The sequence below is a fragment of the Odocoileus virginianus genome, chromosome 23 (assembly GCF_023699985.2).
Source record: "Odocoileus virginianus isolate 20LAN1187 ecotype Illinois chromosome 23, Ovbor_1.2, whole genome shotgun sequence".
Lineage (NCBI taxonomy): Eukaryota > Metazoa > Chordata > Mammalia > Artiodactyla > Cervidae > Odocoileus > Odocoileus virginianus.
Window position 1 is genome coordinate 11149916 of NC_069696.1, and position 14343 is coordinate 11164258.

The 14343-nt window shown below is 42.8% G+C and overlaps 1 protein-coding gene across 4 annotated transcripts in view; it reads right to left on the minus strand.

Annotated features, from left to right (window-relative positions):
- The window catches only part of EFCAB6 (EF-hand calcium binding domain 6), a 241475-nt gene that overhangs the window by 141317 nt on the left and 85815 nt on the right, over positions 1–14343 (minus strand). For all 4 annotated transcript variants that reach the window (XM_070453475.1, XM_070453474.1, XM_070453473.1 and 1 more), the window contains one exon: positions 9612–9760. In XM_070453475.1, coding sequence (XP_070309576.1) covers positions 9612–9760 — 149 coding nt within the window. The remainder of the gene's footprint in view (positions 1–9611; positions 9761–14343) is intronic.

The following is a 14343-nucleotide window of genomic DNA, read 5'->3' on the forward strand; positions in this document are numbered from 1 at the left end:
ATTTAAGACCTAAATACACAGAAAGATGTACCATGCTCATGGAATGGAAAACTGAATATTATTAAAGTGAAAAAATCTTCCCAATGTACTCAGAAAAATGGCAGATCTCCCCAATGTACTCACAAAATCTTAGCAAACTTGCTTTCTTTCTTTTTTAAAAAAACATATTGACAAGCTGAATGGAAGGCAAAGAACCTTGAACAGTCAAACAATTTTGAAAGAATAAGTATAGAGGACTTACACAACCTAATTTCAAGACTTAACAATTTAGCTACATTAATCAAGACAACAGCTGGTGCTGTTTTAAGATGTATTCTTATAACTTCTAGAAGAGGACAGAGTCCAGGAACATACTGAGATGTATGTGGACAATTAATTTTTGATAAGGTGAAAAGTAATTCATTAGGGAAATGATCACCTTTTCAACAAATGAATATTTGTGCAGGAACAGAATGAACCTTGACCCTTACCTCACACCATACGTAAAAATTAACTAAAAATGGACCTATGTAGGAGCTAAAATTATTAAACTTCTAAAAGAAAAGATAAGGTAAGATAAAATCCTTGTGCTATTGGGTTAGGCAAAGATTTCTGAAAATGAGCTCCACAAAAATTACCCATAAAGTTTTTAATGGATAAAATGAACTTCATCAAAACAAAAATACTTTTGTACTTCAAAAGACCAAGTTAAAAAAATGAAAAAGCAAGCCATACTGAACGAAAATATTTGAAAAATATGTATCTGACAAAGAGCTAATATCCAGAACACATAAAGAACAGCACAAGTGGTGAGGAATACACCGACCAGTGCAGGCGACACCAGAGCAACCGCGCATGCACAAATCAGTAACAGGAAAGGAACAACCCTGTAAAAACGGACAAATGATTTGCACATCCACTTAACAAAAGAAGATACACAAATGGCCAAAAATCACATGAAGAGAGCCTCAAAGTCACTAGTCATCAGAAAAAATGAGAGTGAAAAATAGAAATAACTCTACGAAAACTAGAATGGCTAAAATTAGGAAGACCGGCAGGACCAAGCTTTGGTGGGAAAGTGAAGCATCTGGCTTTCTTACATACTGCTGGTGGAACTACAAACTGATACAGTGACTTTGGAAAGTGGTTTGACAGTGTCTTACAAATTTAAAGATACACTCACCACTGTTATTGCTGTTTAGTCACTAAGTTGTATCCCACTGATTTCTGATCCCGTGAACTGTAGCCTGCCAGGCTCTTCAGTCCATGGGATTTCCTAGGCAAAAAAAACTGGAGTGGATTGCCATTTCCTTCTCCAGGGGATCTTCTCCACCCATGGTTTGAACCTGAGTCTCCTGTATTCATAGGTGGATTCTTAACCACTGAGCTACCTAGAAAGCCCACACTCATCATACAATCCAGCAATTTTACTACTAAGTATTTTACTCAAGAGAAATAAAAACATGTCCACACAAAACAAGACCTGTATGTGAATGTTCATAGCAACGTTTTTTACAATGTCCCCAAACTGAAAACAAACCAGATGTCTATCAATGGGTGAGTAGATAGGCAAATTGGGGAATATCTATGGGATATTTCCCAACAAATTGGGAAATACTACAGGATGCTACTTAGCAATAACAATGAGTGGAACATTTAGATGTGCAGCAACATGGATGAATCTTAAAACTTGGAAAGTGAAAAAAAAGTAGTCAAACACAAAGGACCACATATCCCATTTGTAAGAACGCCGAGAAACAGTCAAACTATAGTGACAGTGAGCAGACAGCTCACAGAGAGCTACAGAAAGCAGCTCTACAGAGAGCAGACCAGTGGTCCTGGGGCCGAGAGGTCAGAGGAGGGACTGCTTTCAAAGTGCAGGAGCAGAAATGCAGGGTGATGGAAGCGTTCCATACATTTACTAAGGGAGTGGTTACTAAATACACACAGTTGCCAAAACTCATTAAACTACGTGTCTTAGTCACTCAGCCGTGTCCGACTCATTGTGTCCCCATGGACTGTAGCCTGCCAGGCTTCTCTGTCCATGGGATTCTCTGGTCAAAAATACTGGAGTGGATTGCCATTCCCTTCTCCAGGGGATCTCCCCAACCCAGGGATCGAACCCAGGTCCCCACATTGCAGGCAGGTTCTTAACCATATGAGCCACCAGGGGAGCCCATTAAACTATACACTTGAGAAAGAACTTTATATGACTTGTACTGGGACAAAAATATTTTTAAAACACAGGAAATGGTCAAAGGACCTGAGCAAACAGTTGTTCATGAAGGAAGAACATATAACTGTTAAACATGAAAAACATGCAAACTCAACAGCAATCAAGGTCATACAAATCAAAATAACAACAAGGCACTGTTCTTTCACCTATGAAATTAGCAAGTATTTAAAGACAGCAATGTTAAATGCTGGCGAAAAGCACTCTCACGAACCTCACTCCCGAGAATAAATCAACGTCTTTCTGAAAGGCATCTTAGCAAAACTGAATGTAAACCTTGGAAGCATTCAAAACCTTTGACTCAATGGCTGACAAAACATCAGGCAGCTGTTAAAAATTAATCTAATTTCAAAGGTTTTTTTTTTTAACAACATAAAAAATCCTCCTGATGTAATCTGTAAGAAAACAGAACATAATTTATTTTTCATACGGCATCAACTATGTTAAGCATGTATGGAGTGTGTGTACATGCACACACATAAAAATTCTGCAAAGAAATAGACCAAAATATTAATAGTGGCCATCTTTGGCTATTACAATTATGGGTAATTTTTTTTATCAGTTATTCTATTTTCTAGTTTGAGCCTATACAGTTTTTGTAATCAACATGAATAAACGTAATTTTCAAAAAACAGAGTCAGCTGATAATTTTGCTAATCACGAGTAACCATTATTAACCAAAGTCACAAGGGTGGATATTTCTGGGTTTTTTAATTCTTAAAAATGCCTCCGGGGACTTCCCTGGCAGTTTAGTGGTTGAGACTTCACTTTCCAATGCAGGGGGTATGGGTTTGCTAAGATCCCGCATGCCTCAGGGCCAGAAAACCAAAACATAAAACAGAAGCAACATTGAAACAAATTCAACAAGACTTTAAAAATGCCCCAGGGGCTCCGCTTATTTCCTCAGGCCCCTATCCCTCTGGATTCTGATGCTGGGAGTCCATTGTTATTCCCAGTCTATCTTTCCGATCCCATGAAGCCAGGTGGGGGTCTTATAGCAGCATGTGACTCCACCTCTGGGTAAGTGAGAAGAAACACAAATTTGTTTTTCACATTCAGGATTATTAGATAGTGGCTCCAGACTAATGATAATCTCTGAAGAACCAAAGGGCCAGAATGGTGTGTAGGTCCGCATGGAGGTGGTAGATGGAGCAGACTCAATGGACACGAGATTGAGCAAACTCTGGGAGATAGTGGACAGGGCAGCCTGGTGTACTGCAGTCCATGGAGTCGCAGAGAGTTGGACACAACTGGGCAAATGAACAGCAACGAGATGGAGCTCAAGTCCACTTTGCAGTGGGTCCAGTAATAGCATCGAGTCATCCCATGGTTGCTCCTCCAGGTTCAGAAAATATAATTGGAGTGAGTGTTCTTAGTCACTGCAGAATCCTCACACTGGTTTTGCTCTCCATGGAATAAGGCCTGTGACGGTAGGAAAGGGCAAGGAGGAGACCCCACCCTTCATAAGAGAGCAAAAAGGAATACCACTTCTGTGGGGTGAGTGTAGACACTTGTGCCGCCGGCAACGTGTACAGATGAGGGGTGGGAAAAGGATTGACTTCTATAACCTTCCCATTGAAATCACCTGGCCACCCATGCAAAAACTACTAATACTTGGGTATTAGAAACTGACCAGATTATTGCAAATGTAATCAGGTGATGATGGCATTCACGTGTGCAAATCCATATAGCCCCTGGCATCTCGTACGCAGCTGTGGATATTTCATAGAGCTGACATCCTAGATTTCATGTGGGGACTTTGAGCAGCTCCTGCCTGGGGACACAAGGCTTTCATCTCTACAAAGGACCAGGGTTTTCATCCCTCCAAGACTGCTGAGCCTGAGAATGGCCAGTGCCGGACATGTCCGTCCAGATCCACTCTCTGCCCTCCTCCCCTCTCCACAGCATCCTGGTGACCTGCTTCAACCGGCCCCCCGTGCCTCTGGCTGTCAGACGGGCTGGCCAGTGGGGGGCGGCAGCAGGAGACTGGACGGCAAGAGGAGAGAGCAGGCTGGTTACCGCCCCCCCGGCCCCTCACTGCTGGGCTGAGCGTGGCTCTGGCCACACTCCTGCTGAAGGCCTTATCTGCTCTTGGGTGGCTCCCTCCCTCAGCCACCCTTCTTGCTCCTCTCACTAACTCCTTCCTCTCTTGCCCCTTCAGACCTAGGAGAGAGAAACGCTTTCCCTTCTACTGGTTGCACATTCCGTCCTGCCGTCGCCGGGGTAAAAGGCCCTTCGGGAAACTCACATGCCATCTGCTTTCTGCCTGGACCCTGCCCAGTGCACTTGGACTAAAAAGCCCACAGTCAACAGAGAACAGCTCTCTCACACCAAAATCTCTTGTTGCCTGCCGCGAATCACACCGTCCCCCACCCCAGTCCTGGCAACTACCATCTCTCCTCTATTCCCACTGTTTTGCCTCTTCTAGAATGTCACACAAATAGAAGAAATCCTAGACATGTGGGTTAAAAAAGGTTTGGGCAATAACTGAAAATATATCCCAGGGTATTGCTTCTACACTTCATATAGTTTGGGCTAAATGGCTTGTTTTTTGTTTGCATAGCTCTGCCAGGCTACTAATGTTCCCAGCGTGGATGGGAAATTTCTCACCGGGAGATGCTTCTGAGTGGGGACCTGTTCACATGATGGATGGATGAAGCCCAGGCTCTGGTGAATGTGCAAGTCACAGCATTTATTCCATCCTCTCAACTCTCCCGCAAACCTCATTCTTCATATTTAAACACTGGTTTTGTTTTTAATAGATCTATTTTATATAAAAGGCTAGGCGACAATGAAAAGCACAGCATGTTAGTAATAAAGGTCAAGATATTGGTTCAATTACAGCCTACCATTACATTAAAAAATATATATGGAAAATAGCTTTTAACGTCCCTAACATATTATTTGGATCAAGATTTTATGTCTCATTACCAAGCTGTTAAGAGTTTTTAATTTAGGCCCTAGATCTGGAGTATTTTTTAAAAATAAACTAAAAAAAATGCCTTTTTTTCTTTCCATTCTTAAATGTGATAGGAGAATAATTTCTGAAATCATTTTGTAGGGCATGAGAGTTTAGATTTTATTTTATTTCCTCCTATATTCATTTCTGTATTGTTTGCCTTAAAAAAGAGATGAGTTTTAAAACTTTATCTCTCAATTTCAAGTGCAGTAAAAATGGGTTTGCATGTACACATTTACATGAATTTATCGCATGTGTAGATTCACGAGACCATCGCCCCACACAGAACCCAGGACTGCCTCGTCCTCCACAGCCTCCCTTCTGGAGTCAGGCCCTCCCCCACCCCTTATCCTAGAAACCACCAGTCTCCTCTCGCCCACCATCGGATAACTAGAATCCTATGGTAGGAACCTTCGAGACTGGGTTCTTTCACTCAGCAAAACGTCTCTGAGAGTCACTCATGTTGTAGGTATCAACAGTTCTCTCCTTCTTGTTGCTGAGAAATAGTCTATCGTGTGGATGTAAACCAGCTTGCTGATCCAATCACCGGCTGAGGTACCTTGGGCTGGTTCCAGTTTGGGGTGATTATGAATAGAGCTGTCAACAGTCATGGACAGGTTTCTCAATGAACCCTTAAATCATTGTTTCAACACAAAAGTCACACAGAATATGTCCAGTACAATCATGGGCACGTCCTGGTACGTTAACAAACAGACTAAGTCTACATTTAGAAGACTACGCACGGCTTCCTGTGATGCTCAGAATACAAACATTGAGAGGGATTAAAGAGTTCTTCTGGCAACACCAGGTGTCCCAACGGTACCGCCTTCTCGGGGGCCTGGAAGGACAGCACAGGAAGGCAGAGGCCAGCGCCCCCCGCAGGGCCGCCCCAGTGCCAGCTGCCCAGGACGCTAGTTCCTTCTCTCACTCACTCTTCGGAGGCCACTGCTTTCATGGCAGAAGCCGGCGGATTCTCCCTTCTTGGCTTAGAAGGTGACGTAATCAGGGTGAGTCCTTCAGCAATCACTATGTGAACTCAAGAAACAGAGGAGAGACAAAGAAGCGTGACAGCAGGCACCTCAGCGTCCCCTCCCGAGACTCAGCAGAAAACATGAGGGCTGTCGGACGGCTCTGTAGACAGAACCGTGGGCAGAAATGTCCTGGTACAAGAGGACTCTATAGACTGGCGGGAGAGCATACAGAAACACACATTAAACCAAATGATGGACAGAGTTAATGGCACAAAGTGGACATTAAAAACAACGGGAGGGAAAGGATTACATAGAAAGTGGTGGTGGTAAATAAATTATCTGTTTGGAAAAAAATATTTCAATTGGGATACCCACCTTATTTCAGGAGGGGTTGAAGCATTTTGTTTTCAAAGAAACGGAAAAACAAGAAGGGTAGAAAAGAGCTTTTATCAAGCCTGGATAAGAATGGTAACTGATAGAAGCAACAGAAGACATTGCAAAGGACCAAGATTAATGCGTTTGATTATGTTAAAATGTAAACTTCTAAACAATGAGGAATCATAATGAAAGGGAAATAACAAGCTGGGAAATCAGCTGCAGCACCCACGACAGAAAAGGGTTCTCTGTGAGTAATGAAATAATTATAAAAAATTATTAAACAAAAAGGTGATGAAAATGACTTGAAAAACCATCCGTGGGGCCATTGACCAATTAGGACCTGAAGAGCATCCTGGGCTCATGGAATGTCCAACCTCAACAATCCCTCCAAGAGACATAAATTAAAGCAATAAGGGGGCTACCATTTTATACCTCTTAGGTCATCAATATCTTAATACAATGTTAATATTCAGCACTGAAAACAATATGAAACCGGAACCCTCACACTGCGTTGACAGCCATGCAAGTCGCTGCTATCTTCCGAGAAAACAACAATTCTTGGCAATTCTTATAAAAATTCAGGAAAGAATTCACACTCTGCAGGTGAATCCGACTTTTAGAAATACATTCTGAAGAAAGAAGGTGCTGGCCAAGGAGGAAGCCTGTGCCTGAAGATGGGGTCTCTAGGTGGAATCCCCCCACAAAGCCTGTCTGCTACCCCCTCACTCACCACAACCGCCAGTCCCTGCCGGCCCCCCCTGCCTCCGCCGCACGTCTCTGCCCTCTTGCTCTCTTGTCAACTCGACTCCAGGCACTGGCTTCTGCCGAACAGGGCTCCTGGGGCAGCCCCCCAACAGGGCTTTGGCCCCGCCCAGGAGGCTCCGCCCTGAGCTGCTCTCCCTGGCCTCACTCGTTCGGAGATGCCCCTCCAGGCCACCCTAGAATGGTCTGAGTTCCCGTTATTCTCCGTTATGTCCTTATCAACCTCTCCAACAGCCTTCATATGCCTCACTCAGTCATGTCCGACTCTGCAACCCCATGGACTGTGCAGTCCATGGGATTTTCCAGGCCAGAATGCTGGAGTGGGTAGCCCTTCCCTTCTCCAGATCTTCCTAACCCAGGGATCGAACCCAGGTCTCCCGCATTGTGGATGGATTCTTTACCAGCTGAGCCACAGGGAAGCCCAAGAACTCTGGAGTGGGCAGCCTGTCCCTTCTCCAGGGGGTCTTCCCGACCCAGGGATCAAACCGGGGTCTCTTGCATTGCTGGCAGATTCTTGACCAACTGAGCTACCAGGGAAGCCCGAGAGCCTCCATCACACTGTGCATTTTATTTCATTCCATGTATGTTTGCTGACATCAGTCTCCCCTCCAGCAGGTAAAGTTCTTCAAGGGCAGGGATCATGGCTTTCTTAGTCCCCAGAGAGTTCCTAGTGTTGACCACAGAACCTGGTAGATAGCAAGTGCTCAGGAATTGCGTGGTGACTGACTGATTAAACAAAAAATGCGTGCAAAACTAAAAGGAACCTAAAGACTTGAGTGACGGTGACACATAGGGTGCTGAGCAGGGAAGGAAGTGCCGTGGTCTAGGTCGGTACTATTTTTTCCTTCTCTGTCTCTCATACCTCTCCTTACCAGGTAACCCCGAGGTGTCCTCCAACGATTCAGAGTTTTGCAGAACAAGCTTCCATCAGCCTCAACCCTACATCCCCAGAGAAAAGTATTTCTAGTTACCTGGACAGAAAGCCGGGTAAACCAAAGACAGTGTTCCTCACCCAGAGGTTGGTCTATATATACCACTTCCAACTGAAAGGAAACAGGGGTCCTGGGAGAAACAGCTGACTCCAGGTGTGGGCAAGAGATGTCCCAGAAGTGCCTGGGGCATTCCGTGACACCAAGAAGTGCTACCCAAGGACTTATAAGGGTTACACAGCAGGACTCGGGAGCCAACACGAAAAGGCTCCCCTGGCCAAGACACGGCAAACTGAGCATCGAAGGGAATAATAACTGTAATAAATTGAAACACACCAAATATGTCAGCACTCATGAGTTCATGATCATATTTTTTTTAAGAAGAATCACTTATTGCTCACTGCTAGAGGATGCTGGGAACACAGTTCATTGTTTTGAAAAGCAGTAAGCGAAGGGAAAGAACCAAGGAGCTCCTGCCTCTTACACTGTGTCCTAGTTACCAAATGCTGGGAGGGGGAGCTCTCATTACAGAAGCACTCCAGGTGAGAAAAGGAGAAAGCAGACACACACAGGGTCACCACTTCACGATCCCCAGCGATCTGATGGGCACAGGGATGATCAACACAGCTGCTGACATCTCAGCAAGAAAGGTAAGCAGTGCACACATGCTTGCTGCCACCTGCGAAGCATTCTTGCCCCAGAATTGTACCTGGATCTGTATCTACCAATTCAGGGGCAGGGGGTGGCGGGAGGGAGACGGGAGAGCAGGTGACATGCCACTGTGGGTTGCGATCAGTCAGGTTCAGAGTCTAAGAAACTCCACATAACAAGCAATTCAGACCTCTTCTATGAATGCATCTTGAGGAAAAAAATAAACAAATGGAGAAGGTCCCTATAGATTAAAAACAAACTGTGGCAGATCAATCAATTGGAACATACAGATTTGACTTGGATCTTTACTCAAATTAGTTATAAAAGAAAATGGGAGACAATCAGTTAAATCTGAATCCCAACTGGATGTTTATTAATATTACTGATAATTGTATTAAGTGTGAAACAGTATTTGCACCATGTTTCTTGCAAGAGTTCTTATCGAGAGACATAGTGAGATCTTTTCAATGAAATATGATGTCTGGTATTTGCTTCAAAAATATCTGTGGTAGAGGAGAGGTGGGCTGGGGTAGGGATGAAATGATTGGCCAGGAGTGGAATGTTTGAGATGGGTGGTGGGCGCATTCGTGGGTTCACTGCATTATTCTCTTTACTTTTGCATGTATTTGAAATTTTCAGTGGCAAAAAAAGTCTAAGACATTAATAAAATATAAATGAAGCTGTTCCTTATTCTCACGATTGACGTCTGGGGTGGGGGGGGAATGTCAAGGAAACAATGGGACTCTTACCTTTTCATTAACTGGATGAAAACTCTTCTTGGTAATCGGTACACAAAGGTGTCGAGGACAATCTTTAGGTAATTCAAAGATACGTATCCACTTTTGCAGGGGTCCCCTGCACTCAGGGCCTTTTCAACCTTCTCATAGCACTTGGAAAGCTGCGGTGAATCAAAATGAGAGTGCGGCATTCACAGAAATCAGCGGCGCAGAGCCATCCAACCACTTTATTTTCACCAAAACCTCTTCACATTTTCCTTCCCAAAACTGATCAAAAAGGTTACTATGGCATGTACTGAACTTCAAATGTTTAATTGATGAGCTTACTACAAAACAGTATCCCCAGCCACAGCTACTCAACTGTCAAGGCAGACAAGTTTCTTGGGGAAAAACAGCACATATAATAGCTCTAACTCAAATTTCAGAGCTAAAAATACTTGGTGGATCTGCCAGTTTGATACATCTTTCTTAATATACTTGCAAGCCATCCTTACTGTGAGCCCATGCTAGGCTGCTCCTGATTAAGTCAGGTCAATCAAACAAAAAGCTGGTAGCATCTTATTAAAAATAGAAGTTGCTTTTACTGTAAGGGAAATCGTTAATATAAGAATTTCATAAACATTGTACACATTGGACATTTCTTTAATTATCCTTTTTTTTTCATGGGGAATTACAAAGAATCAGGGTGAATGAGCTTTGCTTATGGGACTTCTAAAATGCAGTAAAGTAGGTTAACCACTGATTTTTATATGACTCATAAAAATGCTGTGAAGATTGGTTTTATTTCCAAAGGTTTTCCTGCTGTTTATTATTGAGTAATAACAATATTCTTTAATATTTCCAACCCTCTCCACTTTGTCTGAATTCACTTTTTCCTGCTAATTGTGATAAGAAGATAAACAAAAGAACCACCAACTTGGTGTAGAAGGTGATGTCTTTAAAAGCTGTATTTCTCGATCCCTGGTCTGGGAATTAAGATCCCACATGCCATGTGGCGTGGCCAAAAAGCAATTTTTTTTTAATTTTTTTAAAAAGCTGCTGGAACATGGAAACATACATACAAGGATCTCTATCCACTAAACGAAGAAGAAGTACATTCATTAAGACTTCCTCAGGGTGCACAGGAATATCGGAAATCTAAGGCGGAAATCTTTAAAAGAATCTAGAGAGAGACTCCCGGGGCCTAAGCTCCTTAGAAAGTTGCATAAAATTAACCCAAAATGTGGCTAAATTGTACCCATCTCTCAGGGAGAGGCCGCTGCCTGGGAGAAGACTTGTGGAAAGAAGCCAAAGACAGACGTAGAGTCTGGTCTCGGTATATTTATTGGATTAATGAAATCCAATTTTGATATCTTAATGACATTCAGTTTCCAATATGATTTTTTCCTAGGAAAGTGTTTTGACAAAATCAAGAGCACTTAGGGGAAAAAAGCCTAGGAGTGAAACAGAAGTCATGTCTTTGCCACACGTAGAACTTCTTTTGGAATTTTCATTGTTACTGTTCATAATGAAACAAAAGAAAAAATGCAAGCAATCCAGCAAAGTATAAACAAGGCCATAAAGATACCCGGAAGTCTCACAGCCCACAGGTTTTCATATGGTGTTCCAAAAACTGCAACACGATCACTTAAGAGTATATTACAGTTTTACAACAATGGGACCATACCACACTTTCAGTTTTAACAAATTTTTTTTTTCATTTAACAACATGTCATGAAACTTCTCCCATAAGAACTAGTGTGTATCTGCACTATACTTTGAAACAACACAAGGCAACCATCACAGTATTGACAGACAAACAAAAGGTACATTTATTTTGGTTTTTTACAAGTGTTTTTTATAAGTGTTCCCCTGATCCCCAATTGAAATGAGATGCCTCATTATTCTCTCTCATGACACCCTGTCCTTTTTTGTCATACCACCCTAAGAAAATGATATTTGTAAATGTGTATTTGCTTAACATCTCTCTCCCTGATATACGGTCATGCAGTCTCCATGAAAGCCAAGGTTGTGTCTGTTTTGTTCACTAATAATGATCTAAAATGAAGCACAATTTGGCAAGCGGTAGGCACTCAACAGGAGCTTCCCAGGTGACGCTAGTGGTAAAGAACCTGCCTGTCAATGCAGGAGATGTAAGAGATGCCAGTTTGACCCCTGGGTTGGGAAGATTCACCAGTGGAAGGCATGGCAACTCACTCCAGCATTCTTACCTGGAGAATCCCATGGACAGAGGAGCCAGGTGGGCTGCAGTCCAATAGGTTGCAAAGAGTCAGACATGACTAAAGCGACTTAGCAGGCGCACATGCACACAGGTACTCAATAAATATTTGTTAAAAATGGATATAGTTTTACCAAAAATGTTCTGAAGAAAGGTTGCAAAGTATATAAAGTTGTTTGACACATCAGTAAAAAGAGAAATAAAATTAAATTATTGCTGAAATGCCATTTAAATATCAGCAGACTTACAAGAATGTAAAAAACTAATGACTTCAAGCGTTGGTGAGCACATGGGGCAACGGGACTTCTCGTACGCTCCCAGTGTGAGTGTGAGCTGGTGTCTGAACCGGACACTGCCAGTGAAAGGTGAGAATGCGTTCCCTGCAGCCTGGCAAGGGATGCCTGGGTGTAATTCCCTCTGCACACACACACCAGGAACTTTTCATATACACACCGGAAGATATGCAGGCAACCACTTACAGTGGCATCATGTGGATTAGCACAAAACCGGAAGCAACCCAAATGTCCAAGCATAGGACAGTCTATAATTTGTGTATATGTAGCTAATAGAAAACTGTGCAGCAACGAAAATGAAAATATGACTACAACCATAATACGAGTGGATCTCAAGGTAAGCACAAATGGGATGAAAATAAATGGTTTTGCAACTGTGCAAACACTCTACAGAAAAGAAACAAACATCAAGCAGAAGACAACCCAATCGGTAAGAAAACACATTAGCAAAATATATACATATATAAACAGCAAAGCTTTCATATGATAAAAAGGAGCTAAGTAAGAATATAAATTCATTAAAAGAAAAGCTTGAAGATGATAAAAACAATGAAAAAAATAGAAAACAAAAATGTTACCAAGGAACTAATAACAAATTAGGAACAGCAAGAATAAAAGATAAGGCTGAAATTAACAGTAAAGGAATGGCTTGGGAATTCCCTGGTGGTCCAGTGGTTAGGGCTCAGCCCTTTCACTGCCAGGGCCCTGAGTTCAGCCCCTGGTTGGGGAACTAAGATCTCGCAAGCCAAAAAAGCCAGAATGGCTTGACAGAATCTCAATGAAAGCAGAGGAAAAATAAAGATGATGGCATCCTAAGAGAGGATGGTTATCATCAAGGATAGACAAAGATGGCCCAATGTAAGGATAAGTGGGGAGACCACTGAAGGAAAGAAAGAAATCTGCAAGGAAGACAGGAGTGGGGAGGAAGGGTGGAGGGAGGAGGTATTCGTGACATGACACAGGGAAATTTTTCCTGGAATGAAGAACTGAATCTTCATTCATCAAAAGAATATACTGTGTTCCAGGAAGCCAACAAAATGCTCCATGCCAAGAGAGCTTAGTTTTGCTTTTTAATTTCAAGGATCAAGAAAAAATACTTTAGGCATCATGGTAGGAAAAAAAATTATCTACAAGAAGGGAAAAAAAAAATCCATTGACCTCAGGGTTCTTCTCAAGAACACCCAGCGCCAGAAGACATTGTAGAAAAACAACATTTTGAGTAAAAGAAAGAATGGTGGAAGAATTATATCCAGCCAAGTTGTTCTAATAAAAAAAAAAAAGAAAACAGAAGAGAGTATGAAAAAAAAAAAAAAAAAACAGAGGGAATAAAGCACCCATGAGCCTTTCTTGAGGGAATTACTTGACAATGAAATCCAGCCAACCCAAGAATAAATCAAAATAAAGTGCTCTGAAAGGGATAAGCAAGGGGGGGCACTGGAATAGAGCGGTATGCACTGAATTCATGTAAATATAAAACGAAGGTGAAGGGGGAATTATGGTAACAGGACAGAATGTAAATATTACAAACTCTCAGAACAAAAGACAAGCAGCAGAAAACTGTGAGATGGGAGGGAGTGTGGAGGAGACACAGGAAGGGCCAGTCCCGAGGAGTTTCCCAGCAGAGCCAGTGCTTACTGTCTGTAATTGAGACAGCCTTCAAAACTCCGTCATTTCTCCAACTCTTCATGGCTTTCTTAATCTTTTTTCTTGTCTCAAAGTCCCTCGTGGGACCTAATATCTCTTGTGGCAAAGAAATATACAAAGTCCAGAAATCTCTTCGGCTTCACTTGAGGGCTGCGTCATGCAGAGGGCCCGGGGTACAGAGCGGGCCCGAGACTCTCTGGCAGAGTAACCTGGGCAGGTCGTTAAACCTCCTCAAGCTCCAGTCTCCTCAGCTTGAAACCAGGATGATAACGGCACCTAGCTTCCAGAGTTGCCACGAGGCCTGAAAACCCGAGGGGCGCTGATGACACCAGCCCCATTTGTTGTTACTATTCAGTCACTAAGTCGTGTCCGACTCTTTGCGACCCCGTGGACTGCAGCGTTGCAGGCCTCCCTGTCCATCACATCTCCCAGAGTTTGCTCAAACTCATGTCCATCAAGTCAGTGATATTACCCAACCATCTCATCCTCTGTCATTCCCCTCTCCTCCTGCCTTCAAGCTGTACCAGCATCAGGATCTTTTCCAATGAGTCGGCTCTTCTCATCAGATAGCCAAAGTATTGGAGCTTCG